General features: G+C 43.5%; 1 protein-coding gene across 1 annotated transcript; it reads right to left on the reverse strand.

The window, feature by feature from the left end:
* Positions 1-754: 754 nt before the first annotated feature.
* LOC145350484 (guanylate-binding protein 1-like) lies at positions 755-24,273 on the reverse strand. The gene is made up of 10 exons (XM_080199684.1): positions 24,246-24,273; positions 21,165-21,365; positions 20,345-20,472; positions 17,802-17,911; positions 15,394-15,581; positions 13,959-14,207; positions 8,918-9,195; positions 8,271-8,483; positions 7,533-7,635; positions 755-999 (listed from the first exon to the last, which is right to left on the reverse strand). Exons 2-10 carry the CDS (start codon positions 21,355-21,357, stop codon positions 755-757), a joined length of 1,707 nt encoding a protein of 568 aa, XP_080055810.1. The 5' UTR covers positions 21,358-21,365; positions 24,246-24,273.
* Positions 24,274-25,566: the final 1,293 nt, after the last annotated feature.

The following is a 25,566-nucleotide window of genomic DNA, read 5'->3' on the forward strand; positions in this document are numbered from 1 at the left end:
CCTAGGGTAGAACAGTCAAGTACCAGGGGACATAGGTTTAAAGTGCGTGGAGACAAGTTTAGAGGAGATGTGCGAGGCATGTTTTTTTACACAGAGGGTGGTCAGTATCTGGAATGCGCTGCCCGGGGAGGTGGTGGGAGCAGGTACAATTGTGGCATTTGAGGGACAACTAGACGAACACGTGAATAGGATGGGAATGGAAGGATGTGGACTCAGCAAGTGCATACGCTTTTAGTTTAGTTTGGGCATCATGATCGCCGTAGGCTTGGAGGGCCGAAGGGCCTGTTCCTTTGTTGTACTTTTCTTTGTCTTTTGTTTTGTCCCTTGTATACGTGACTCCAGAGCCACAGTGATGTAGCTGCCTTGAACAGCACCTCTGAAATGGTCAGTTCAGGGACAATTAGGGAGGAGCAACAAATGCTGGCCTTGCCAGTGACACCCACAGCCCACGGGAGAAGAAAAGAATTTGTCTGTGTGCAGCCTCAACTCTCAAACACTGGCACACGTCTCAGTTACAGGCTTTATTGATTGAAAATAATTGACAGCAGAGCAAGTAACAGTATTGTATAAAATTACAGCAGACGTGTGTGTGACACAAATCATAGTTTCATTACAAATCCACTGAAGATTGTGCTGCTAGTATGAAAAACAGATTCACCGTGGTTACTTGAATAATTATTCTCCATTTTAACTGAAATACCTCATCACTCACCATGTTAGTCTAACTCATACCTCCTCACCATATTAATGTTCTTCACTGTATGATACATGGAGAACCACTTTCCCTTTTCATTCGTGCCGTCTCTTCAAGTCTTTTTTCATTAAGTCTCTTTATTTCTTCCCTTGCTGCTTCCCTCTCCTCCCTCATCCTGTTCATCATCTTGTTCATATTTTCTTCATTGATCCGTGCCATCGATTCCATCATCTCATTGAACATTTGTAATTGTTGATCACTTGCAGCTTTTTGCAGCTCCTGCTGGGCCTGTTTTTCTTTCTCAGCTGTAAAAATTACAAAGATTAATCCTTGAGGATTTTTAACAACATTGGAGAAGTTCATCACAACTTATTAAATATGCGACACAGTGATGTCACAACGCTTCTACCCAGTTACATATGAAGGTGAACTTAAGACTTTGGTATGGCCGCACTTGGAATATTGTGAACAGTTCTGGTCACCTTACTAAAGAAAGGATATTATTAAAGTAAAAAGAGTGCAGAATAGATTTACTAGGAAGCTACCGGGACTTAATGGTTTGAGTTATAAGGAGAGGCTGGATAGACTGGGACATTTTTCTCTGCAGTGTAGAAGGCTGAGGGGTGATCTTATAGTGGTCTATAAAATAATGAGGAGCACAGATCAGCTAGATAGTCACTACCTTATCCCAAAGGTAAGGGAGTCTCAAACTCGAGGGAATAGGTTTAAGGTGAAGGGGGAGAGACACAAAAGTGTCCAGAGGGGCAATTTTTTCCACGCAGAGGGTGGTGAGTGTTTGGAACAAGGTGCCAGGGTAGTATTGCAGGTGGATACAATTTTGTCTTTTAAAAAGCATATAGTGGTCCATTTTGGCAAGTCCAATGGAATGAAGGAGTACAATATCAAGGGTAGGAGTCTTAGCTGTGTTGAAGAGCAGAAGGGTCTTGGGGTCCGGGTCCATAGGACTCTTAAATCGGCCTCGCAGGTGGAGTATGTGGTCAAGAAGACGTATGGTGTACTGGCCTTCATTAATTGAGGGATTAATTGCAGTTGATAAGGAGGATGTGCTTGATATTCTTGAGGGTTTGAAAATAGATAAGTCCCCTGGGCCGGACGGGATTTACCCTAGGATTCTCTGGGAGGCAATAGAGGCGATTGCAGAGCCTCTGGCTCTGATCTTCAGGTCGTCGTTGGTCACAGGTATAGTGCCAGAAGACTGGAGGATAGCGAATTTTGTCCCATTGTTTAAGAAGGGGAGCAGAGACTTCCCCGGGAATTATAGACCGGTGAGTCTTACTTCTGTTGTGGGCAAAGTTTTAGAAAAAATTATTAGGGATAGGATTTATAGTTATTTAGAGAGTAATGTATTGATTGGAGATAGTCAGCACGGTTTTGTGAAGGGTAGGTCGTGCCTTACTAACCTTATTGAGTTTTTTGAGAAAGTGACCGAAGAGGTGGATGGGGGTAAAGCAGTTGACGTGGTATATATGGACTTTAGTAAGGCGTTTGATAAGGTGCACCATGGAAGGCTTCTGCAGAAAATGCAGATGTATGGGATTGGGGGTGATTTAGCTAATTGGATCAGGAATTGGCTAGCAGATAGGACACAGAGGGTGGTGGTTGATAGAAAGTATTTGTCATGGAGTTCGGTTACAAGTGGTGTGCCTCAGGGATCTGTTTTGGGGTCACTGCTGTTTGTAATTTTTATAAATGATCTGGATGAGGGTATAGTTGGGTAGATCAGTAAATTTGCTGATGACACCAAAGTCGGAGGAGTGGTAGATTGTGAAGAGGGGTGTCATAGTTTGCAGGGAGACTTGGACAAGTTGCAGAGCTGGGCCGAGAGGTGGCGGATGGAATTTAATGCGGAAAAGTGTGAGGTAATTCACTTTGGCAGGAATAACAGATGTGTAGAGTATAGGGCTAACGGTCAGACTCTGAATAGTGTTGATGAACAGAGGGATCTTGGTGTATGCGTACATAGATCCCTGAAAGTTGGGAATCAAGTAGATAAGGTAGTTAGGAAGGCATACGGTGTCTTGGCGTTTATTGGTAGGGGGATTGAATTTAGGAGCCACAACATCATGTTGCAACTGTACAAAACTCTGGTGCGTCCGCACTTGGAGTACTGTGTGCAGTTCTGGTCCCCACATTATAGGAAGGATGTGGAGACATTGGAGAAGGTGCAGAGGAGGTTTACCAGGATGTTGCCTGGTATGGAGGGGAGGTCCTATGAGGAGAGGCTGAGGGATTTGGGGTTGTTTTCGTTAGAAAGAAGGCGGCTAAGAGGGGACCTTATTGAAACATATAAGATGATTAGAGGTTTAGATAGGGTGGACAGTGATAGCCTTTTTCCTTGGATGGAGAAAGCTAGCACGAGGGGGCATAGCTTTAAATTAAGGGATGGTAGTTATAGGATGGATGTCAGAGGTAGGTTCTTTACCCAGAGGGTGGTGAGGGATTGGAATGCCCTGCCTGCTGCAGTTGTAGATGCGCCTAGTTTGGGGGCGTTTAAGAGATCTGTGGATAGGTTTATGGATGGAAAGGGATTGGTTTAGGTTAGAGGGTCATTTCTTTTATAATTGGTCGGCACAACATCGTGGGCCGAAGGGCCTGTTCTGCGCTGTAATGTTCTATGTTCTATGATTGAGTTTAGGAGTTGGGAGGTAATGCTGCAACTTTATAAGACCCTTGTCAGACCCCACTTGGAGTACTGTGCGCAGTTCTGGTCGCCTCACTACAGGAAGAATGTGGAAGCTATTGAGAGGGTGCCGAGGAGATTTACAAGGATGTTGCCTGGATTGGGAGGGATGCCTTATGAAGATAGGTTGAGGGATCTGGATCACTTCTCCCTGGAGAGAAGAAGATTGAGAGGCGACCTGATAGAGGTTTATAAAGTGTTGAGAGGAATAGATAGGGTGGATTCTCGGAGGCTATTTCCCAGTGCTGAAATGGTTGCTATGAGAGAACACAGGTTAAAGGTGCTGGGAAGCAAGTACAGAGGAGATATTAGGGGTAAGTTTTTCACTCAGAGGGTGGTGAGTGAGTGGAATCGGCTGCCGTCGGTGGTGGTCGAGGCGAACTCGCTGGGGTTTTTTAAAAGACTTCTGGATGAGTATATGGGATCTAATGGCATTGGGAGTTACAGATAGATCTACGGCTTGGTAGGTATAGATGTGATCGGCACAACTTGTGGGCCGAAGGGCCTGTTTGTGCTGTAGTGTTCTATGTTCTAGACAGTTCCATGGGTAAGATGGGTGTAGAGGGATATGGGCAATTGGGGTTTAAGAAAAAAGGGCAGCATGGACAAGTTGGGCCGAATAGCCTGTTTCCATGCTGTAAACCTCTATGTCTCTATTATTCTGTGACCTGTGACATGATTCAGATGATGGATTAGGATTGTAACGCATGCCCTAATTGTAATTAATCATCATCTAATTTGCAGTGGTTTAACACAACTGAGTGTATTGGTTTGTGAAGTCGCTTCAAAAGGCTGTTATTAAGAGTGAAGGACTGGAGTCACAAAGGTTAGAATGCTGGCCATGTTCCTCACCCCCTTCCCAAGACCAGCCTCCAACTCCTCAATCTCACCACTCACCGCGTTAGTCTAGCTCCTACCACTTCACCATATTAATTTCTCTCCACCTGTGCATTGCTACTTCATCTTTATACCCTCTTATCTATCCCAGCAGCCTCCTGACCAGCCTCCCACATGCTCGTCTCCATAAACCCTGTCCTAATTCCTCTCGAACTTTTGCCTGTTTTAGTTTTAGACCGGGTCTCTTGCCACACTAATTATCCATGCCTTTTCCCTCTCTGAAATTTCAATTTCCCTGACAGTTTCTTCTATCCTCTTGGCTATCCACAATTTACCTTTTTATTTATGACTTTTAGGCAAATCAGTAAGAACAACAATTATTTTTATTTATATAACACCTTTAGCTTTTTCAAACATCCCAAAGCGCTAATGCACAGTGACATTATTAAATAAATTTTGACATTGACTCATACGACGAGATATTAGAAAACATGACAAAAGCTTGGTCAAGGATGTATTTTTTAAGACCATAGGAAATAGGAATGGGAGTTGGCCGTCGGCCGTTCAGCCCCTCGATTCTGTCCCATCATTCAATAGGAGGATATGCAACAATTTGGAACTCCTGCATCATTATATGAGCTCATTTATATCACTCTGTACAAGCTCAAAACCCTGGTGTACTGTGTAATCCTGAACTCCTGCACTAGGTACAATTCCAAAGTTACACCTCATTCATTATCATGGGTATGTGTGTGAAAGACAGAACCCACTGAGGTGCCGTTGTCATGGGGAAATCTATAGGTTTAATTCAGTGACATCACATATTTTAAGTGGACATTGCGTGGAACATCTAATTAGCCCTGAATTGAATTAAATTGGTGTGGAACAGTTCAGTTAAGAGGTTTCAACGTTTGTGAGCCATACCCTCCTGGCCCAGGTGGTATCTGATAACATCCCACAGTTTGCAAATACTTTGTCCAATTTTCCAACACTTACAGCTTTCAACAGCATACCAGCTCCCCAAGATACCCACTATCAAATGATAAGACAGAAGGAGACACCTGCACTCTTAAAACTCTCCTGTGAAGAAAATGACACCTTACCAACAGCACATCCAATAACTCACACATCCATCGCATTGCAATGTGGGCTAGCCCCACAGCACTGCAGATTGGCAGAGAACTCAGTTCACTTCCTCTCAAAGAAACCAACTTCAAGATTGGCAGTCATTAACAACCAAAATATTCAGGACTGAGAGCAGACCTACAAAGAGCAGTAGGCTTCCAAACACATTGCAATGTATTGCCAAGTTATTACAGGTACCATACCAGAAACCTGCCCGAGTTACAGAAAGGGGACAGTGTATGAATCAGGGACAGTGAAAGAGAGGCCTCTTTGTCTGGACGGGGAATAGTCAGCCAAGGTCACACGTCATCCATTCACCGAGTGTTACGATCAGGATGAAGAGAAGAAGCCTCTTCCTCATCCCTGAGGTAAACCTCCTGCTATCTACTTGAACCTATCAGAAGAAAATGACCAAGTACCAGAAAGACAAACAGAAAACAGAACCCCCAAGTAAACAGAATTTTCCCCAATCAATGGAGAAAAGTCATCATGCACTCCTCCGACTGTGACCAGAATGAGATCTGGGAGATTCATCAAACCTCCTGACTGTCTCAATCTGTAAACTCAGAGACTTGAGAGGAAGCAGAAGGGAAGCTCAATTAAAATGTAAATACATTCATTAGAAATTTAGGGGAGGTGTAGTATATGGGTATCCGGCATAGCAAGGGTTAATGTGGGACTGGGTACAGCGTCGCCTACAGTGACTTGTAAAGGGTTACAGGACTTGAGACTAGAGAGAGTTGTGGACCAGACAGAGGCCTGTCCAGACATAAGCATGGAGTTAGCTCATAACAGTTTATTTGTACTTAGTTGTTTGATACCAATGAACACTTATGTTTAGCAATACAGGACTAAGAACCTCTTCAGGAGACCTACTTAATATAAAACATACAACATCCCCCCAAAGATGTGCTTTTAGGCTGATTGATTGGGTACTAAATTGTCCCTAAATTGGACCTCCCTGATCCTTGCACGTTAGGTATAGACTAAAATCATGAATAGGTCACTGAGACAGTGGGACGGCAGCGCGGGCTCGTTGGGCCGAAGGGCCTGTTTCCCGTGCTGTGTTGTTCTTTGTTCTTTGTTCTAAACAGCTATGATCTTACCTGTATGTTTTTTAAGTTCTTACACACATGAAAGGGTTAATAATCACATAAGCTTAAAATTCACAGAAGCTGCTAAGAAAGAAACCAGAGGTCTTTATTAAAGTTGACCAAATGAGCATCAAGGCCCTTAGTTTTTATTCAATCGTGAAACATGGGCATCACTGTCTGGTCAACAATTATTGCCCATCATTAGTTGCCCTTCCCTTAAGGACATTACTGAACCAGATGGGTTTTAGTCTGAGAGAATTGATTAAGTCAGACATCTGGGAAGTTATTGCTTTCCATAAACACAAACACAAGCTGGGACATCAATGATAACTTGTAACAATGATGAATTAGGGAAGCTAACATGACTAAATCTTCATGCTGATTGGATATTATAATTAAGCCAGTGTTCGATGGTAGCGATTGGTGTTTAACATTTGTAACTTATGCATGATGTAATCTAAATCAATAGTTGTAATGGGATAGAGATAACTCCTATACCTAGATTGGTACATGTTAATAACTTGTAATCTGCTTGTGTGTTCCTCAGTTCTGTACTCTAACGAGTCACAGATGATCTTCCAGGATTCTATTGCTATAGAATGAATCACTATTGTGAAATAATCTATGGCTCTGTCTGGCTACTTGAAGGGAACAAATTAGTAAATACACTAAAAGATGGAACATCAGAAAAAGATCCACAAACAACACCAATCACATTGCACTGGATACCAATCCAGAATTTAATGCAAGGGTTCTGGGATAGGCTGGACTGGGGTTTGAACTCTATATTTTCTGAATGCTGACACTAAAACGGGGACTTGATCCAGCAGGATACTTAATGCTGCATATTCTACCAGTGTAATAGTAGTTATGGGGATACACCGCTGGATATGAAGTTTTCTTCTCAGTGTTTATTAGAATTTATGTCAACTGGATTAGGAGCCAATAGCAGTGTGATATGTACACATGTCACAGGGATTAAGTTTGAAAAACGCCTGGTAAAGTTATGGAACCAGAGTGAGAACAGCTCAAAGGAAATTCCCGGCCAGGTGAATTAACATGCTTGGAGAAAATTACTTGCCTTCCATTCTCCTTTGTTGCTCTGTGAGTCCCTGATCCACCTGTCGAATGCACTCCGATTCAGTCATTCTCTGATCTAGAAACTCTTTAAGAATTTCTGTCGCCTATTGAGTAAACAGATAAAAAATCTTAACATGACTTCAAAAAGGCTGTGCCTTCACGCCCTTCCAAAAGAGCAGTGCTAACCCCAGACTACCCCAAATCTCACCCCCAGATCCCTGCCCACTGAATTTAAAACATTAAACCTGCTTGCTTTATGGCAGCCACTGCTGTAAAAATCAGGGCGTGGCTTCCTTACCTTCGACTCGACTGGACTTGAGCGTAGGGCTCAAGGAGCCCTCTGCACTAGAGTGACCTCACCTGGCCCTGAGCTGGAAGTTCTGGCAAGATAGGAGCGTATTCACTTTCCAGAATGGAACTAAGAGTGGAGTGGTAATCCAACTCAACTGCAACTCCAAAAGAATTTGCAGGCCAAGGCTTTTACAAATTTATCATGCATTTCTCACCACACAAAAAAAAAGATTTCTATCACTCATGTCTGTCCCAGGTGAAAATGGTGTTGAAGAATGAACTTGTCCACTTGATTCCTCTTGTTTCAGGCATCAGAGTCCCACCAAATAAACCCACATCAGGTACATTATTTAAGATGATCAGTCTAAAAAGTCCTAACAGACAAACACTGCATCATATTATTAAGAACAATCATTTTGATTTTCTGAAAATTCTTTTTAACAATTACCTTAACTCCTTTTTGTGAGTTTGAATGATAACTTTCCACAGCATCTTTTCGATCTTTCAGATACTCAGTGTATCCTCCGGCCTTTGCATAGCTGTTACTTGTTATTTTTGTGTCTATTTCCTTGAATAGTTCCTTCAATAAATCTTTGCATTTTTCCTTAGATTTCTCTTCATTTCTTTTACTATAATCTTCAAAGATTTTCTTAATATCAGCCTGTGAATGTAAAGAGAAGTTAATTAGGCTACAAACATGCAAATGTGGGCCAGGATGAGGCCATTCAGCCCATTAAGTCTGCTTGGCCATTGAATAAGATCGTGACCGATCTAATGTTAATCTCAAAATCTGTATCCTGCCACTGCTGATATCCTATCGCCCTTTCATTTACCAAGAACCTATCCACTTCACCTCAGAAATATTCAAAGACTCTGCTCCCACCACCGTTCTAGGAAGAGAGTTCCAAGACCCACAACCCTCCAAAAATACTTTTTGCATCATCTCTCTCTTAAATACATTGGTATGTCTTGTTGAAGTTGTACAAGACATTAGTAAGGTCACACCTGGAATACTGTGTGCAATTCTGGTCATTATTCTAGAAAGAAAAGTTGGCAGTAAAGTTGATGTGTTACATTTGTTCAGCTGATACAAACCTCCAGCCTGTCTTTGTATTTCTCACTGCTCCCTAAAGCACGTTTCAGGAAAATGTCAAATGCATCTTTTTGACACTTTTCATGAATGTTATTCAGTTCCGTAGCAGTTTCTGTTGGGAGAACCACCATCTGATTCATATTCACTTCATAGTGTTTCTTAGCTTCATTCACCGCTTTCTCATTCTCTGCTTCAGCCAAATTCTCCACAACTTTGTCAAGAACGGCAAGCTTTCCGCTGCCAATTATGTCAACATACATCGTCACAAGATGTGCAAACACTAGAGAAACCAATAAAAATATCACATTGAGAAATTAAAATTAAAAACAATGTTTTTCAGATGCTGAAAATCTAAATTACAAACAGTAAATGCTGGAAACACTCAGCATCTTCAGGGAGATATGTTGGGGTAGAAACATCAGGGTGACATTTTCTGTTGATGGCCTTTCTTCACAACTCAGAAATACAATAAAGAGTTCAGGAGGATGTAAACAGACTGATGAAATTGGCAGACATGTGGCAAAGGGGAGGAAAAGGCCGAGTGGTATTATCGATAGACTGTCAATCCAAAAATTCAGCTGATACTTTGGGAACCCGGGTTCGAATCCCACCACGGCAGATGGTGGAATTTGAATTCCATAAAAAATATCTGGAATTAAGAATCTACTGATGACCATGAAACCATTGTCAAGTGTCAGAAAAGCCCATCTGATTCACTCATGTCCTTTAGGGAAGGAAATCTGTTGTCCTTAGCTGGTCTGGCTCTGGCCTCCAGAGCCACAGCAATGTGGTTGACTCTCAACTGTCCTCCAAAGGCAACGAGGGATGGGCAATAAATGCTGGCCAGGCAGCGATAACCATGTCCCACAAATGAATAAAAATGAAAATTAGTCCAGAGAAGTGTTGAGTGATACATGTTGTAGGAAGGGAAGCTGAGCTGGTACAATTTTAAAGGCAGTTCTGGAACAGAGAGGCTTCAGGGTTAATATAAACACATTTTTGAATGTGACAGAACAAATTCAGAAGGCTGTTAACGTGCCAATTGTCCCGTTTGGTTCTCCACATTTTTCCTACCAGAGCTTTATCACGTTTTTCTGTGTTAGATTTCATCTGCCATGGATTATCCATTTCATCATTCTGACCAAAGCCTCCTGAGGTCTATAACTGAATTCCTCATTGTTTAATCATAAACAACACTTCCAAATTTCGCTCTATCTTCAAATTTTAAATTTTGCTCTGCATACCCAAGTCTAAGTGATCAACATCAGAGACAACTGGGGCTCAGGAACTGAATTTGGGTAATCCCACCTCCCTCCTGTCTGAAAAAAATAGTCATTCACAGTTTCCATTTTCTATCCATTGGCCAATTTTGTCTCCATACTGCTTCTTTTATCACACAGATTTTGATTCTGTTAACAAGAGGTCCTTGCCAAAGCAACAAACCATCTGACATGGGCACATTTCCCTTTTACTTTTGTTATTCATTGATGGCGTGTGGGCGTTACTGTCTGGGAGAGCATTTATTGCCCATTCCTAATTGCCCTTGAACTGAGTGTCTTGCTGGGCCATTTAAGAACATAAGAACATAAGAAATAGGAGCAGGAGTAGGCCATCTAGCCCTTCGAGCCCGCCCCACTATTCAATAAGATCATGGCTGATCTGAAGTGGATCAGTTCCACTTCCCCACTTTCTCCCCATAACCCTTAATTCCCCTGTCTATCAGAAACCTATCTACCCGTGACTTAAATATATTCAGCGAGGCAGCCTCCACTACTTCAACGGGCAGAGAATTCCAGAGATTCACCACCCTTTGAGTGAAGAAGTTCCTCCTCAACTCCGATCTAAACTGCACCCCACACCCCCCACTTTATTTTGAGGCTGTACCCTCTCGTTCTGCTATCCTTTCTAAGCAGGAAGAATCTCTCTACCTCTACCCTATCTATCCCCTTCATTATCTTGTAAGTCTCTAAAAGATCCCCCCTCAGCCTTCTAATCTCCAACGAGTACAGACCCAGTCTACTCAATCTCTCCTCATGGGCTAACCCCCTCATCTCCGGTATCGGCCTCGTGAACCTTCTCTGTACTCCCTCCAAGGCCAATGTATCCTTCCGCAAGTGCGGCGACCAAAACTGCACACAGTACTCCAGCTGCGGCCTCACCAGTGCCCTGTACAGTTGCAGCAAGACCTCCCTACTTTTATATTCTATCCCCCTCGCTATAAAGGCCAACATTCCATTCGCCTTCTTGATCACCTGCTGCACCTGCAGACTGGGTTTTTGCGACTGATGCACAAGGACCCCCAGGTCCCTCTGCACCATAGCATGCTGCTGCTATTCGCCCTTCAAATAATGATCCCTCCTACTATTATTTCTACCAAACTGGATAGCCTCACATTTGCTCACATTTTACTCCATCTGCCAGGTCCTTGCCCACTCACTCAGCCTATCCAGATCTCTGCAGCCTTTCCACACCTTCCACACAATTTGCTTTTGGGGGCATTTCAGAGTCAACCACATTGCTATGGCTCTGGAGTCACATGTAGGCCAGACCAGGTAAGGACAGCAGACTTCCTTCCCTAAAGGACAGCAGATCATTGGTCATTAATACACAAAACCCATTGCTCTGTGCTCTCATCCACCTTTCGTGCTCCCAGCAGAAAGCTGAACTGGATTAATCAAACATGATTTGCCTTTAATAAATCTGTTCTTTGCTAGCCCACACCTATCCTCAATGGCTGTTAATTTTTTCCCAGATTATAATTTTGAAAAGATTTCTCACCTCACAGAGGCTAAACTGACTGACTGCAACTGCCAGATTTAACCTTTTCCCCTGATCTGAGCTTATCCTAACATCTGTGATCCAGTATTTTGGAACCACCCTTTTGCCATAGATCACCGACAATGCAGAATGAGGCCAATCAGCCCATCAGGTCTGAACCAACTCGCTAAAAGAGAATATTACCCCCCACACCCTCATACCCTATCCCCGCAACGCTACGCATTTACCATGGCCAATCCACCTCACCTGCACATCTCTGGACACTAAGGGGTAATTTAGCATGGCCAATCCACACAACCTAATGCAGTTACAGGGAGAATGTGCAAAGTCCAGACAGTCACCGGAGACCAGAATCGAACCTCTGTCCCTGGCTCTGTGAGGCAGCAGTGCAAACCACTGTGTGCTCCCCTGCCTCCCCCCACTACCACCACCCCGCCGCCCCACCAACACCCCACCCCCACCCCGATACTGGAAGATTGTGGCCAGCACATAAGAACATAAGAGCAGGAGTAGGCCATCCAGCCCTTCGAGCCTGCCCCGCCATTCAATAAGATCATGGCTGATCTGTCATGGCTCAGTTCCACTTTCCCGCCCTCTCCCCATAACCCTTAATCCCCTTGCCTATCAAAAACCTATCAACCCGCATCTTAAAAATATTTAGCGAGGCAGCCTCCACCACTTCAACGGGCAGAGAATTCCAGAGATTCACCACCCTTTGAGTGAAGAAGTTCCTCCTCAACTCCGTTCTAAACCGCGCCCCACTTTATCTTGAGGCTGTGCCCCCTAGTCCTACTGTCCTTTCTGAGCAGGAAGAGCCTCTCCACCTCTATCCTATCCATCCCATTCATCATCTTATACGTCTCAATGAGATCTCCCCTCATTCTTCTAAACTCTAACGAGTACAAGCCTAGTTTATTCAGCCTCTCCTCATAGCTCAACCCCCTCAACTCCGGTGTCAGCCTAGTAAACCTCCTCTGCACTCCCTCCAAGGCCAAAATATCCTTGCGCAGGTGCGGCGCCCAAAACTGCACACAGCACTCCAGCTGCAGCCTCACCAATGCCCTATACAGCTGCAGCAAGACCTCCCTACTTTTATATTCAATCCCCCTCGCTATGAAGGCCAGCATCCCATTAGCCTTCCTGACTACCTGCTGCACCTGCAGACTGGGTTTTTGTAATTTGTGCACAAGGACCCCCAGGTCCCTCTGCACCATCGCCTGCTGCCGTTTTTCATCACGTAAGTAAGAGTCCTTCCTACCATTATTCCTACCAAAGTGGACTACCTCGCACTTGCCAATATTAAATTCCATTTGCCAGTTCCTGGCCCATTCGCCCAGCCTATCTCGATCCTTCTGCAGACTCTCCACACCCTCTGCGCAATTTGCCGTTCCACCAATCTTGGTGTCATCAGCAAATTTCGACACCATACACTCGGTTCCCTCCTCCAGATCATCTATATAAATGGTAAATAGCTGAGGCCCCAGCACCAACCCCTGGGGCACTCCACTCGTCACCAACCGCCAATCCGAATAGCACCCGTTGACCCCCACTCTCTGCCTCCTATTTGACAGCCAATCCTCGATCCACGCTAACACCCTACCCTCAACTCCATGCCCCCTGACCTTCTGCAATAACCTCTTGTGAGGTACCTTGTCAAACGCCTTCTGAAAATCAAGAAAGACCACATCCACTGGCTCTCCTCTACCCACCGCCCTCGACACATCCTCATAGAACTCCAATAAATTTGTCAGACACGACTTCCCCTTAATGAAACCGTGCTGCATCTGCTCTATCAAGCAATTCCCCTCAAGATGCCTCGCTATTTCCTCCTTGATTGCACCTCTGCAATTACTGTCTTCACTCTGATATCAATCACTTGTCAATGAATCAGTTACATGAAGTTGAAAGGATTTAGGTGGATGTATCTGAAATAGGAGGCCATTTGTTAACGGTAAGGTGCTGCTGGAGGTGGAGCTCGAGAAATTGAGGGCGTAAAACAAAAGATGAATCAGGCAATATTTTCATGCACCTTAAATTGTGTCAATGATTTCCTTGAAGCTTGTGATTGTTACTGAGACCAGAGCCAGGAAACTGCTTCAAGTACACCAACCAATAGCAAAATCTCAAAATCAACCCAAACAAATTGTATGGTGGATATTCTGTCCTGCTTTTGAACTGTCTGTATTTTTTACTTATTGAGCAGCTTTGATGGTTTAGGCTGGTTTGTGTATTTCCAATCTGTACACAGAATTCAAAAGGACTTACTTTCACCAGTCACCTTCTTGTTCCCACAGTTAGGAACTGTTTTCTCCTCTGCCTTTGTGTAAATGAAGTCACAGAATTTATTGCACTCTTGAACAAAACCTTGTTCCATCTCACTCTCTTTGGCTGTTTCTATGTTCTGAAGAACGTTTTTATTTCCAGGGCAATCAAACACAAAGCAATTCCTGGAGCGAAAGTAATATCTGATACACTGTTTGGGCAAATTAAACTTCTTGGCTTTCTCATCTGAACCTGTAACAGAAATAAAGATCACTTATTGTTCATACAGATCAGTGCTGAATGGGAAATGCAATGGGGCAGAATTCTAACTGTCAAGGGGAAGTTCATCTGGTTTATTACTTTAATAGTGATGGTAAGTTACAGGTTCCTGATTTTCATTGTGACACATCTGGCTCCCGACAGGTTTTGCCTAAGGATTGAGCCAACACTTTCAACATTCAGATTCAGTGAATTAATGTAAACAGATCAATGTGAACAAGATCAAAGTCTAATCTAAAGGATATCTCGGAAACTGGTAAACAAAAGAATTATAACAAAAGAGGAACAGTTCATTATAGAATCCCTACAGCGCAGAAGGAGGCATTCGGCCCATCGAGTCTGCACCAACCATAATCCCACCCAGGCCTTATGCCCGTAACTCCTTATTTTTACCCTAATAACTCTCTTGAAACCAGAATTAATTTAGCACGGCCAATCAACCGAACCCACACATCTTTGGATGGGGCTCAGATGAAGTGAGACAATAGAAATATCAGGAAAATGTATTGATTGAAAACGGCTGATTTGCTAAAGAGAAGAATAGGCAGGATTAAAACGGATTATAAAGGACGAGGATATTGGCTGGACAACTGAACACAAAATTGAAAAAAAGATCAGCGATGAGTTTGAATGAACCTGATAAAGTATGAAGCTGAAATTTGCACACTGACGTTAAGAAGGTCAGGCATCCAATGAGTTGTGCATTTGGAGATACACGGAGAAAGTAAACTAAATAGATAAGAAAAGCACTGAAACAAGAGGACCCAATATTGGTTGATATCAGAAAGGGCAAAGGAATTGGGTTGCACATGGGATTGGGGATCAGGTGTTGAAGTGATGATAGAAGGATGAATGGAAGTGAAAAAACTAAAGGGAGATGTTTCTGCACAACCCAAAAAGAGTGGGATTGTACAGAAAACTGAGAGAGGAAACAGACAGGATTGTAAAGAAAGAAGATCAGAGCCAGAACCTGCTTCAGGAAGCCCATTGATGATGACGTCAACTGGATCATGTGAGGCTCCAATCATTGCTGATGTTTCTCAATCTTGCTTTTGCCCAATAGGATTGTGCAACATGCCCAATGAAGATTAACATCATTTATTAAATTTGCATACCACTTGATTACCCATGAGTTTTATCAATTGTTTCACTTCCTTACCAGGTTTCAGTTTAAGGGCATTCTCCAAATATTCATCTGCTGTTATACTTTTCTTGTCAATTTTCAGCTCCAGAGTAAAATCTCGCACAACCCAGACAAAACCAGGAAAATATTCCATGAAGTCTTTTCCTTCGCTATTTTCTGTTTCAGACTTGGTTCGAATGATGTTGGTCAGTTGTGTCACATAACTGATCGACTGTTAAGCAGAGTAACTAAGAATTAGGTGATCACAGTTATTGCACATGTAGATCTCATGCTGTAACAAAGAGTAATATTGAAAATAGGAACAATGGAAAGATGGTTTTATGAGTGCAATTGCATCAATTGAAATACGTACAGGTGGAGGCTATTGATACAATGCTTAATAACTGAAACTTGATATTTAACACCTGTCAAAACCTAAAGTCTATGCATATGTGAGATTTGTGCACAATCAAATCATTTGAATACAAATTGAGTCTCTAGGATTCCTAAAGTGAATTTCTTTACTCTTTTCAAATTCCACGACATATTCTGTGGACCAATTGTCCACCTTCTTATCGAATATTGATAATGTCTGCTAGGCTTCCAACAAGCTTTTTCTAAGTTTTAAGTTTATGTATTAGTGTCACAAGTAGGCTTACATCAACAATGCTATAAAAATCCCCTAGTAGCCACACTCCGGTGCCTATTCCGATACTCTGAGGGGGAAGTTAGCATGGCCAATGTGCCAAACCAGCATGTCTTTCAGAATGTGGAAGGAAACTGGAGCATCCGGAGGAAATCCACGCAGACATGGAGAGAAGGTGCAGGCTCTACACAGACAGTGACCCAAGCTGGGAATCAAACCCAGATTCCTGGCGCTGTGAGACAGCAGTGCTGACCCATTGTGTTACTCTCAATAAGGCTACACTCATTCTCAACTCCACTGAGCACAAGCCCAACCTACTCAACCTCTCCTCATAAGAAAATGCAATTCCAAATTACCTGTGGGTAACCATTGTTTGTGTTCCTGCAACATGACTCAGCTACTTCACCTGAAAAGGCACCGCGAGCTTTACCTTTATCAGAAACAGGGACTGGTTTCTGTCTCTTCCCACCTCAAGACACTGACATCAATCCTCTGCTGTCATGTATTGTGCTGGGGCAGCACAGTGGCACAATGGTTAGCACTGCTGCCTCACAGCGCCAAGGTCCCAGGTTTAATTCCCAGCTTGGGTCACTGTCTGTGCGGAGTCTGCACATTCTCCCCGTGTCTGCGTGGGTTTCCTCCCACAGTCCAAAAGACATGCTGATTAGGTTCATCGACCGTGCTAAATTCTCCCTCAGTGTACCCAAACAGGTGCCGGAATGTGGTGACTAGGGGATTTTCACAATAACTTAATTGCAGTGTTAATGTAATGAAGAAACTTTGTTTCACAAGTAAATATCTATTTTCTGAATTGTGCAACATTCTAACGATTCACTGAGATTTTGTTGTAACATTACAATTCAATTCTGACACTGATTTTCACACTTCCCTTTTGACTTTGGTTTCCTTCCACATTCTGAAAGACATGCTGATTAAGTGCATTGACCTGAATAGGTGTCGGAGTGCGGTGACTAGGGGAATTTCATAATAACTTCATTCCAGTGTTAATGTAAGCCTTACTTGTGACTAATAAATAAACTTCAACTTTTTTTCAGGCACCCACCATCCTCCGTGTGAAAAACTTGCTTTGTATATCTCCTTTAGACCTTGTCCCTCACAACTTAAACCCATGTCCCCTCGTAATTGACTCCTCCCTGGGAAAAAGCTTCTGACTATCCATTCTGTCCATGCCCTTCGTAATCTTGTAGACTTATATCAGGTTGCCCCTGGACTTCTGTCATTCCAGTAGGAACAAACCAAGTTTCTCCAACCTCTCCTCATAGCTAATACCCTCCCATACCAGGCAACATACTGGTAAAGCTTTTCTGTACCCTCTCCAAAGCTTCTACATCCCTCTGATTGTGTAGCGACCTGGATTGAACACTATATTCCTAGTGCAGCCAAACTAAGGTTCCATAAAACTGCAACATGATTTGCCAATTTTTAATCTCAATGGCCCGAGCGATGAAGGCAAGATGTTGCTTGCCTTCTTGACCACCTCTTCCACCTGCATTGCCACTTTCAATTACTTGTGTACCTGTACACCCAGATCCCTCTGCCTATCAATACTCTTAAGGGTTCTGCCATTTACTGTATATTTCCTATCTGTATTAGACCTTCCAAAATGCATTCCCTCACATTTGTCCAGAGACAGGGTCAGAGGCAGGGACACTGTAAGCTGCATCACAAGATCTCCTCATTGTTAACCGCTCCAGAGTTTTACAGTGTCATTTTGAGTTAAATGCAATCAATTGTTATTTTCTGATAAAGGGAATGGAGAATCTCATGTGAAGGATACTCGATGTCCTGCAGTGCCTGTTGGTCGATTGTTCCCTTGCTGTTGTACACTAACATACTGCTCAGCAGAATGGCTAATGTGAAAAGTTTGTTGTCATTGCTTTCATCACCCTACAATACAGAGATAAACAGTGACTGATATTAATCATCATGGTTTATTTAATCAATTACAATCCAATGTTTCAAATAAAACTCTGAAAGTGAAGATAAGGCACCCCAGAGATGAATTCCTGATATTTAAATGGAAAATTAATGAGTGAAATGGGTTGCTGTTTGTATTTCAGTTTCAGTTTCACGATCAGTAATTATGAGAGTGGAGGAAGATGATGAAGATTGATTTCTCAAACCCTTCCCACCAATTCCTGGGCAGACGAGGTCGAGAGTTGTGTTTGGGCAGAGCTGAAACTTGTCTTGGTGATGTTCCATTGCATGTCCCTGTCTCCTCCCAAGCTGTGAAAATGTGTCTGATCTCAGGCTGAGGGTATGAAACAAACAGGCCAAATATTGGGCAGATTTCCCAGCGTCTGCATCACAAGGACTGTCTGTTCACCCCAGTTCCAGCGTTTACATTTACAGACACCACAAGAGAGAAGAAATATGAAAGGCTTTCACTGATACCAGAACCTCTCATGCCGTGGGGACAGTAATGTCATCATAAGAAGTATTTTCCATTCATTGGATGTTGATATTCTAGGGCATGTCAATATAAAAACAGAGGAGGTGTTGGGTATTCTATAAAGTATTTAGATAGACAGTTCCCCAGGATCTAATGGGATCTGTCCCAGAATACTGATTGAGGTGAGGGAGGAAATTGCTGAGACCTTGTAGGAAATCTTTCTATCCTCTTCAGTAGAGTTCCCAGAGGACTGGAGATTAGCCAATCTAGTTCCTTTGATTAAGAAGGGCAACAGGAATAATCCGGGAAATTACAGGCTGGTGAGCCTTACGTCCGTGGGAGGGAAATTATTGGAGAAGATTCTTGGGGACAGGATTTACTCACCTTTGGAAATATACGGTCTTATTTGCAATAGGCTGTATGTGTGTGTGTTGGTGGGGGGAAGGGGGGGGTAAGGTGGGGTGGTGGGGTGGTGGGGGGGTTCTTAAATGGGTTCAACCACGGAACAGCCACAACTCTCTGGGATAAGATAAAGCTTCACAGCCCCCTGAGTGAAGTGATTTCCCCTCACTTCAGCCCTCAATGATTGCCTCTTATCCTGCGACTGTTGAATTGTTGTGGAGATGCCGGCATTGGACAGGGGTAAACACAGTAAGAAGTCTCACAACACCAGGTTAAAGTCCAACCAATTTATTTGATAGTCAGACCCCACTTGGAGTACTGTGCACAGTTCTGGCCGCCTCACTACAGGAAGGATGTGGAAGCTATTGAGAGGGTGCAGAGGAGATTTACAAGGATGTTGCCTGGATTGGCAGGCATGCCTTATGAAGACAGGTTGAGGGAGCTAGATCTCTTCGAAGGTTGAGAGGCGACCTGATAGAGGTTAATAAAATGTTGAAAGGAATAGATAGGTGGATTCTCGGAGGCTATTTCCCAGGGCTGAAATGGTCGCTACGAGAGGACACAGGTTTATGGTGCTGGGAAGCAAGTACAGAGGAGATGTTAGGGGTACGTTTTTCACTCAGAGGGTGGTGAGTGAGTGGAATCGGCTGCCGTCGGTGGTGGTAGAAGCGAACTCGCTGGGGTCTTTTAAAAGACTTCTGGATGAGTATATGGGATCTAATGGCATTGAAAGTTACAGATAGTTCTCTGGCTTGGTAAGTATAGATGTGAACGGCACAACTTGTGGGCTGAAGGGCCTGTTTGTGCTGTAGTGTTCTATGTTCTATGTTCTAAACCCACAAGCTTTCGGGGTTTGCCCCTTCATCAGGTGAATGGAGAGTTCTGGTCTCAGACAGAGCATATAACAGCACACACAGTTTACAGAATACTGATTAGAATGTGAGTCTTCACAGCTAACATGCTATTCAAGTCTTAAAGATGCAGACAACATGAGTGGAAAGGGCATTAGGCATAGGTTAAAGAGATGTGTATTGTCTCCGGACAGTACAGTAAGTGAGGTTTTGCAAACCCAGGCAAGTCGTGGGGGTTACAGATAGTGCAACATGAATCCAAGATCCCAGTTGAGACTGTCCTCATGTGTGCAGAACTTGGCTATCAGTCTCTGCTCAGCGACTCTGCGCTGTCGTGTGTCGTGAAGGCTGCCTTGGAGAACGCTTACCCAAAGATCAGAGGCCGAATGCCCGTGCCCAGATCAGCTGTAAAGACTCGCATTCTAATCAGTATTCTGTAAACTGTGTGAGCTGTTATATGCTCTGTCTGAGACCAGAACTCTCCACTCACCTGCAAAGGGGCAAACCCCAAAAACCTATCGGTTTACTATCAAGTAAATAGGTTGGACTTTAACCTGGTGTTGTGAAACTTCTTACTGCTGAATTGCGACAACTGAATAGATGTGCATTTATTCAGAAAACAGTGTACGTGTAAATATTGTTCTCCATATTACTGTGAAAAGTAAACATTTCTACCTTTTCCACATCTCCAAGACCTTCAGTGTCCAACAGCACCAAGCAGTGATCAGTCATCCGTGGATGTGGGCGACACCATAGCCAGATTCCCTTGGTCGCTGACTGTACAGTTCCTCCAAGAGGAAATCCTGGTGAATTAGGATAAATTATAAGATGTGTGAGAATTATTTTCTAGCTGGTATTTAGCGTAACATTCCTGACAGTTTGACTCAGTTAATAATAGTCTGGTCTTTTTGTTAGAAGGTGTTGTCCCTGAGACCACTGCCAGTATTTATACGGGGAGCCTAGGCTGTCACATGCAGAAGTGAAGGACTGACAGCCTTTTAAAGATTACACCTTGCAGATTAATCTGAAAACAAAAGTTTCACTTGCCTGTAAACATTGATATTCCTCAACAAAATCTTTTACTCAATGAAGACAAACCAAAAGTAGATATTTGCCATGATGAGTTAATAAATGCATTATTGAAGTATCACATGATCCCATTGAGTCTTTGGTTGAGTGGTAACATTTCTAGAGGGAGACAGTCACATTGTGGCTCCCAATATTTCTCTGCAACACATAAAGTTCCGGTCCATCCACATTGGCCAAATTCTGAGCCAAGGAGGAAATTCTGGGCTCTTAGGGAGAGGTCATTGTTCACACTGACCGAGTGCAGAATCGGACATTCTAACATCATAAAAGCTCCTTCCCATTTGCTGCAGGACCACCCACCCCCATCTGTACTTCCCAACATTCCTTCAGTTCTCAGCTCATACTATCAGTCATCAGCCTCCACAATGGGCAGGAGGTGTCAATTCTCCCACAGTCTCACACTTACCTTTCTGTTTTCCTGCAAGTTGGTTTAGCAGAAATGATTTTCCTGTGCGGTATTTTCCAACAATCGCCACAACAACCAAAGGCTGGTCAATGCTCTTTAACACCTCCACAGCCTTTTGGCACAAAGACAGTCTCCCTTCTACTGAGTTCTCAATCAGAAGCATTGGAGATTCCATTTCTGTGTTTGGTGCCATCCTGTTAACTGAAATAGTTATAGGATCATTGCAGAGAAATACAATATACATGCTGTAACTATTGGCATTACGAGTGTCATGTGAGTGTGTCTTTAAGAGAAGTTTCTTTTTAAAGCCATGCAGCTTGCAGCTTGAGTGATGTCATTGGTGTGGAGCTAAGCCATGGCAGTCAGGTGATAGGGGTATGTTAGTTTGGGCTTTCAGTTTCATTTTGGGGAATTTCATTCTGGGAAGCAGTTTAGCAGCAAGCTAGGAAACAGATTCTCTCTCGTTCTGTTCTTCTGTTTAAGAAGCTGTGTTTTGGGAAACAGGTTCAACTACAATCTCCTGTGAGTTTCTTCAGAAGGGATTTTCAGCATTGAGCCCAGAAGGCGGGATTCCTCTAGTGAGTGAGCACTAACCTGTGCTGTATTGTGCTTATTTGGAGGGTTTTGGATATTGGCTTAGTGATATTTCCTAAAGAATTATACATTGTTGTAATGTTGTGTTTCTTGGTTGTAATTGTTAAAAAGTTCTTGCTAATTGTCTTACTATACATGTCAACAATATTCTTAATTAAACTTTGTTTTTGATAAAAATTCCTCGTGGGTCAGTTGAATCAGACCTGAAGTGAAACCTCCCGTGCTCATCCTCACCAAATTCAACATAAAACATTACAGTTCAGGCGAGCTTCATAGAATACCTTGGAGTATACGACCTGACTTGTAACATTAGGCTGTTAAAATATCACAGGAAATTATACAAAATATTATAGTTGCTTTGTTACAGGGCATCTTCCTTAATACATCCCACTATTCACAATCAAGGCTTTCACACTGCCCTGGGGGGTGTATTGTTTATCCCAATGATCGTTGACCTCAGTTTTCATCTATTAATTCTGTCCAAAATGATTCCATGTTGAACCTGTTCTTTTTTCTTGTGTCTTCCCTCTTACATGTTCTAAGATTTGAGTTTTAGATAGACTGTCACCCCACCTCATTTTAAGAACATAAGAAATAAGAACATAAGAAATAGGAGCAGGAGTAGGCCATCTGGCCCTTCGAGCCTGCCCTGCCATTCAATAAGATCATGGCTGATCTGTCGTGGCTCAGTTCCACTTTCCGGCCCTCTCCCCATAACCCTTATTCCCCTCTCTTATCAAAAACCCATCAACCCGCTTCTTGAAAATATTTAGCGAGGCAGCCTCCACCACTTCAATGGGTAGAGAATTCCAGAGATTCACCACCCTTTGAGTGAAGAAGTTCCTCCTCAACTCCGTTTTAAAACTCCCCCCCTTTATCTTGAGGCTGTGCCCCCTAGTCCTACTGTCTTTTCTAGTCTGGTCTCTAAACACTTATTAATTTGAAGATATGTAACTCACTGATTAGGATCTTAACAGCAATTCTTAATTATGTTAATAATTTCCACTTTATCAGTCCTTCTCAGAGTCTCATTATTTCTCTCTCACTATTGCAGTTAGACTTGGCCAACTTTAGTTCATATTATCACAGGTACGTCTCAATGTTCTCTCCAATTGGTGTGGGTGTTTTTTGTATCAATCTGAACAACTGGGGTAGCTCGGTGGTACAGTTGCTAGCATTGCTGCCTACGGCGCCAGGGACCCAGGTTCAATTCCCTGCTTGGGTCACTGTCCGTGTGGAGTCTGCACGTTCTCCCCATGTCTGCATGACTTTCCTCTGGGTGCTCTGGTTTCATCCCACAGTCCAAAGATGTGCAGGTTAAAGTTTACTTATTAGTCACAAGTGAGGCTTACGTTAACACTGCAATGAAGTTACTGTGAAATTCCCCTAATGGCTACAGTCTAGTGCCTGTTTGGGTACACTGAGGGAGAATTCAGCATGGCTAATGCACCTAACTAGCATGTCTCTCAGAATGTGGGAGGAAACCGAAGCACCCAGACAAAACCCATGAAGACATGGGGAGAACGCACAGTCTCCACACAGACCAAGCAGGGAATCGAACCCAGGTCCCTGGCGCTGTGAAGCAGCAGTGTTAACTGTGCTATCTACCCTGCTGCTCCACGAATAGGTACATTGACCATGCTAGATTGCTCCTTGGTGTCGGGGGTTAGTCGGGTTAATAAGTAGGTTATGGGGATAGGGCCTGGGTTGGATTGTGGACGGTGCAGACTCGATGGGCCGAATGGCTTTCTGCACTGTAGGATTGTATGAATCTATGTATTCAGTCTCTAGTTTACTCACTCTCCCGCTATTCTCCCTATCCTGCTTAAAAATACCTCCCCGCCCCCATTTTGTTACGATGGAAATTACTCAATATTTACAAACTCCCTTGATAGAAAATTGTTTGAAGAATTAATATCCTGATTCCGAATATCAAATTGTGAGCCATGTTTTGTTATGTGTATTTATCCTCAGTCTGGAATCTTTTGAAAGTGGCACAGGGAGCAGTTCAGCAAATACTACACAAACTGTCCTGGAATTCTAGTTTATCTGTATCCAGATTATTTATTCTCACGGTGAGAACAGTTGTTGCCCTCCTACTCCCTGTAGCGTTTTAACAACTCAGAACATCAGGTTACCGACCTGTGCGGCGGCTAACAGAAAACATCCACCCCCCGCCCCCCCGGGTCTCATTCACTCACAATCCTAACTGGATGCGGAATAATCGAATCCTCCAACACTGCATCTTGTCTCTGATTCTGTCTCTGTCTCCCTTTCCCGAACAGGCTGCGGGAGCACCCAAGGGTGCAGTACATCCTTACCCACCACCGTCACCTCGTGTCTGACCTTCATCTCTGCCCCCACCCCACTCTCTGGCAGAGATCCCTCTCCTGTCGGTGCCAGGGATTTAAATGGGACTTTTCGCTGTTTAACACTTTATATTTTCTTTCACTGCCTGATCTGTCTGACAAGTGTTGAAGTTCTCACCTTTCCGCTGTTCGGATTCTGTCTTGTTCTGTCCCCAGTAGTGTGAAGCTGGGTCGGTGCCTCTTCCTGGAAATGCTCCACTATTTATAATGCAACTCAACCAATCACAGTAAAAGCTGTTGTTAAATGCAGAGCAGGAAATTCTTTTTAAACGGTCACTGTGAAAACGTAACCTCAGCAAGAACTACAGGGAGTGATTAGAAACAGGAGCAACTAGAGAAGGAGGGAGAAGGAACTCTCAAATCACCTCGGGATTGTCTCGAAATTCACATTTTAAATTCTCAGCAAGTCTATACCTTATTAATGAGGGATAATTTTGCCAATATTTTTAGAAGGGATGTGGGTGTCAGAATTTCTTGCCCACTTTCTCTCCCTGCAGATTCTGTCTGACCAGTTGCGTTTGTCCAGCTCTTTGTTTTTCACCCCAGATTACCCAGGAAGGGTAAATTATCTAAAAAAGTTACAGTGAAAGGTAAAACTAGCTGTATCATGCTACTAATATGCAACAGCAACACGAGTTGTACTTAAGGCACAAAGATGTTTTACCCACCATTTGTTATGTCAACATCAGTGCCAGTGCGATGCCAGGTACATACACCGTCCAACTAAATGGCAGGTGAAGAGGCAAAGAGCTGACATGCCACATTTTCTTCGTCTTCTGAGAAAGTAAAGGCATTGATGGGCTTTCTTTGGAAAGTGAATCTGGCTTTAAGTTCGTCGAGCTTGTTTTCCACAATTGGACATTTGCCAGCAGTAAGCTGGGGAGGGGGGTCTTGGGACTGCATTGTTTCATTCTCACCTGCAGGCCTGCACATTTTTCATGCTTCCTAAAACTACATAGACCTCAGCATGACTGAAAAGGTGTGCGGGGGGAGGTGGGGGGGGCGGGGGCGTTGGGGGGTGCGGGGTGGTGGATCCCATCATAGGACACCCAGATTCAAGGCTTTGAATAAGGCATACAGGAGGAATGTAAGGAAGATGGGCGGCATGGTGGCACAGTGGTTAGCACTGTTGCTTCACCATGCCAGGGACCTGGGTTCAACTTAAGAACATAAGGAATAGGAGCAGGAGTAGGCCATCTAGCCCTTCGAGCCGGCCCCGCCATTCAATAAGATCATGGCTGATCTGAAGATCAGAATGTCAGCTCTTTGTCCCGAAGACACCTGCCATTTAGTTGGACGGTTTATGGACCTGGCATCGCACTGGCACTGATGTTGACATAACAAATGATGGGCAAAACATTTTGTGCCTTAAGTACAACTCGTGTTGCTGTTGCATATTAGCAGCATGATACAGCTAGTTTTACCTTTCGCTGTAACTT

This window comes from Carcharhinus amblyrhynchos, chromosome 12, assembly GCF_965287045.1.
Source record: "Carcharhinus amblyrhynchos chromosome 12, sCarAmb.v2.hapA, whole genome shotgun sequence".
Taxonomy (NCBI): domain Eukaryota; kingdom Metazoa; phylum Chordata; class Chondrichthyes; order Carcharhiniformes; family Carcharhinidae; genus Carcharhinus; species Carcharhinus amblyrhynchos.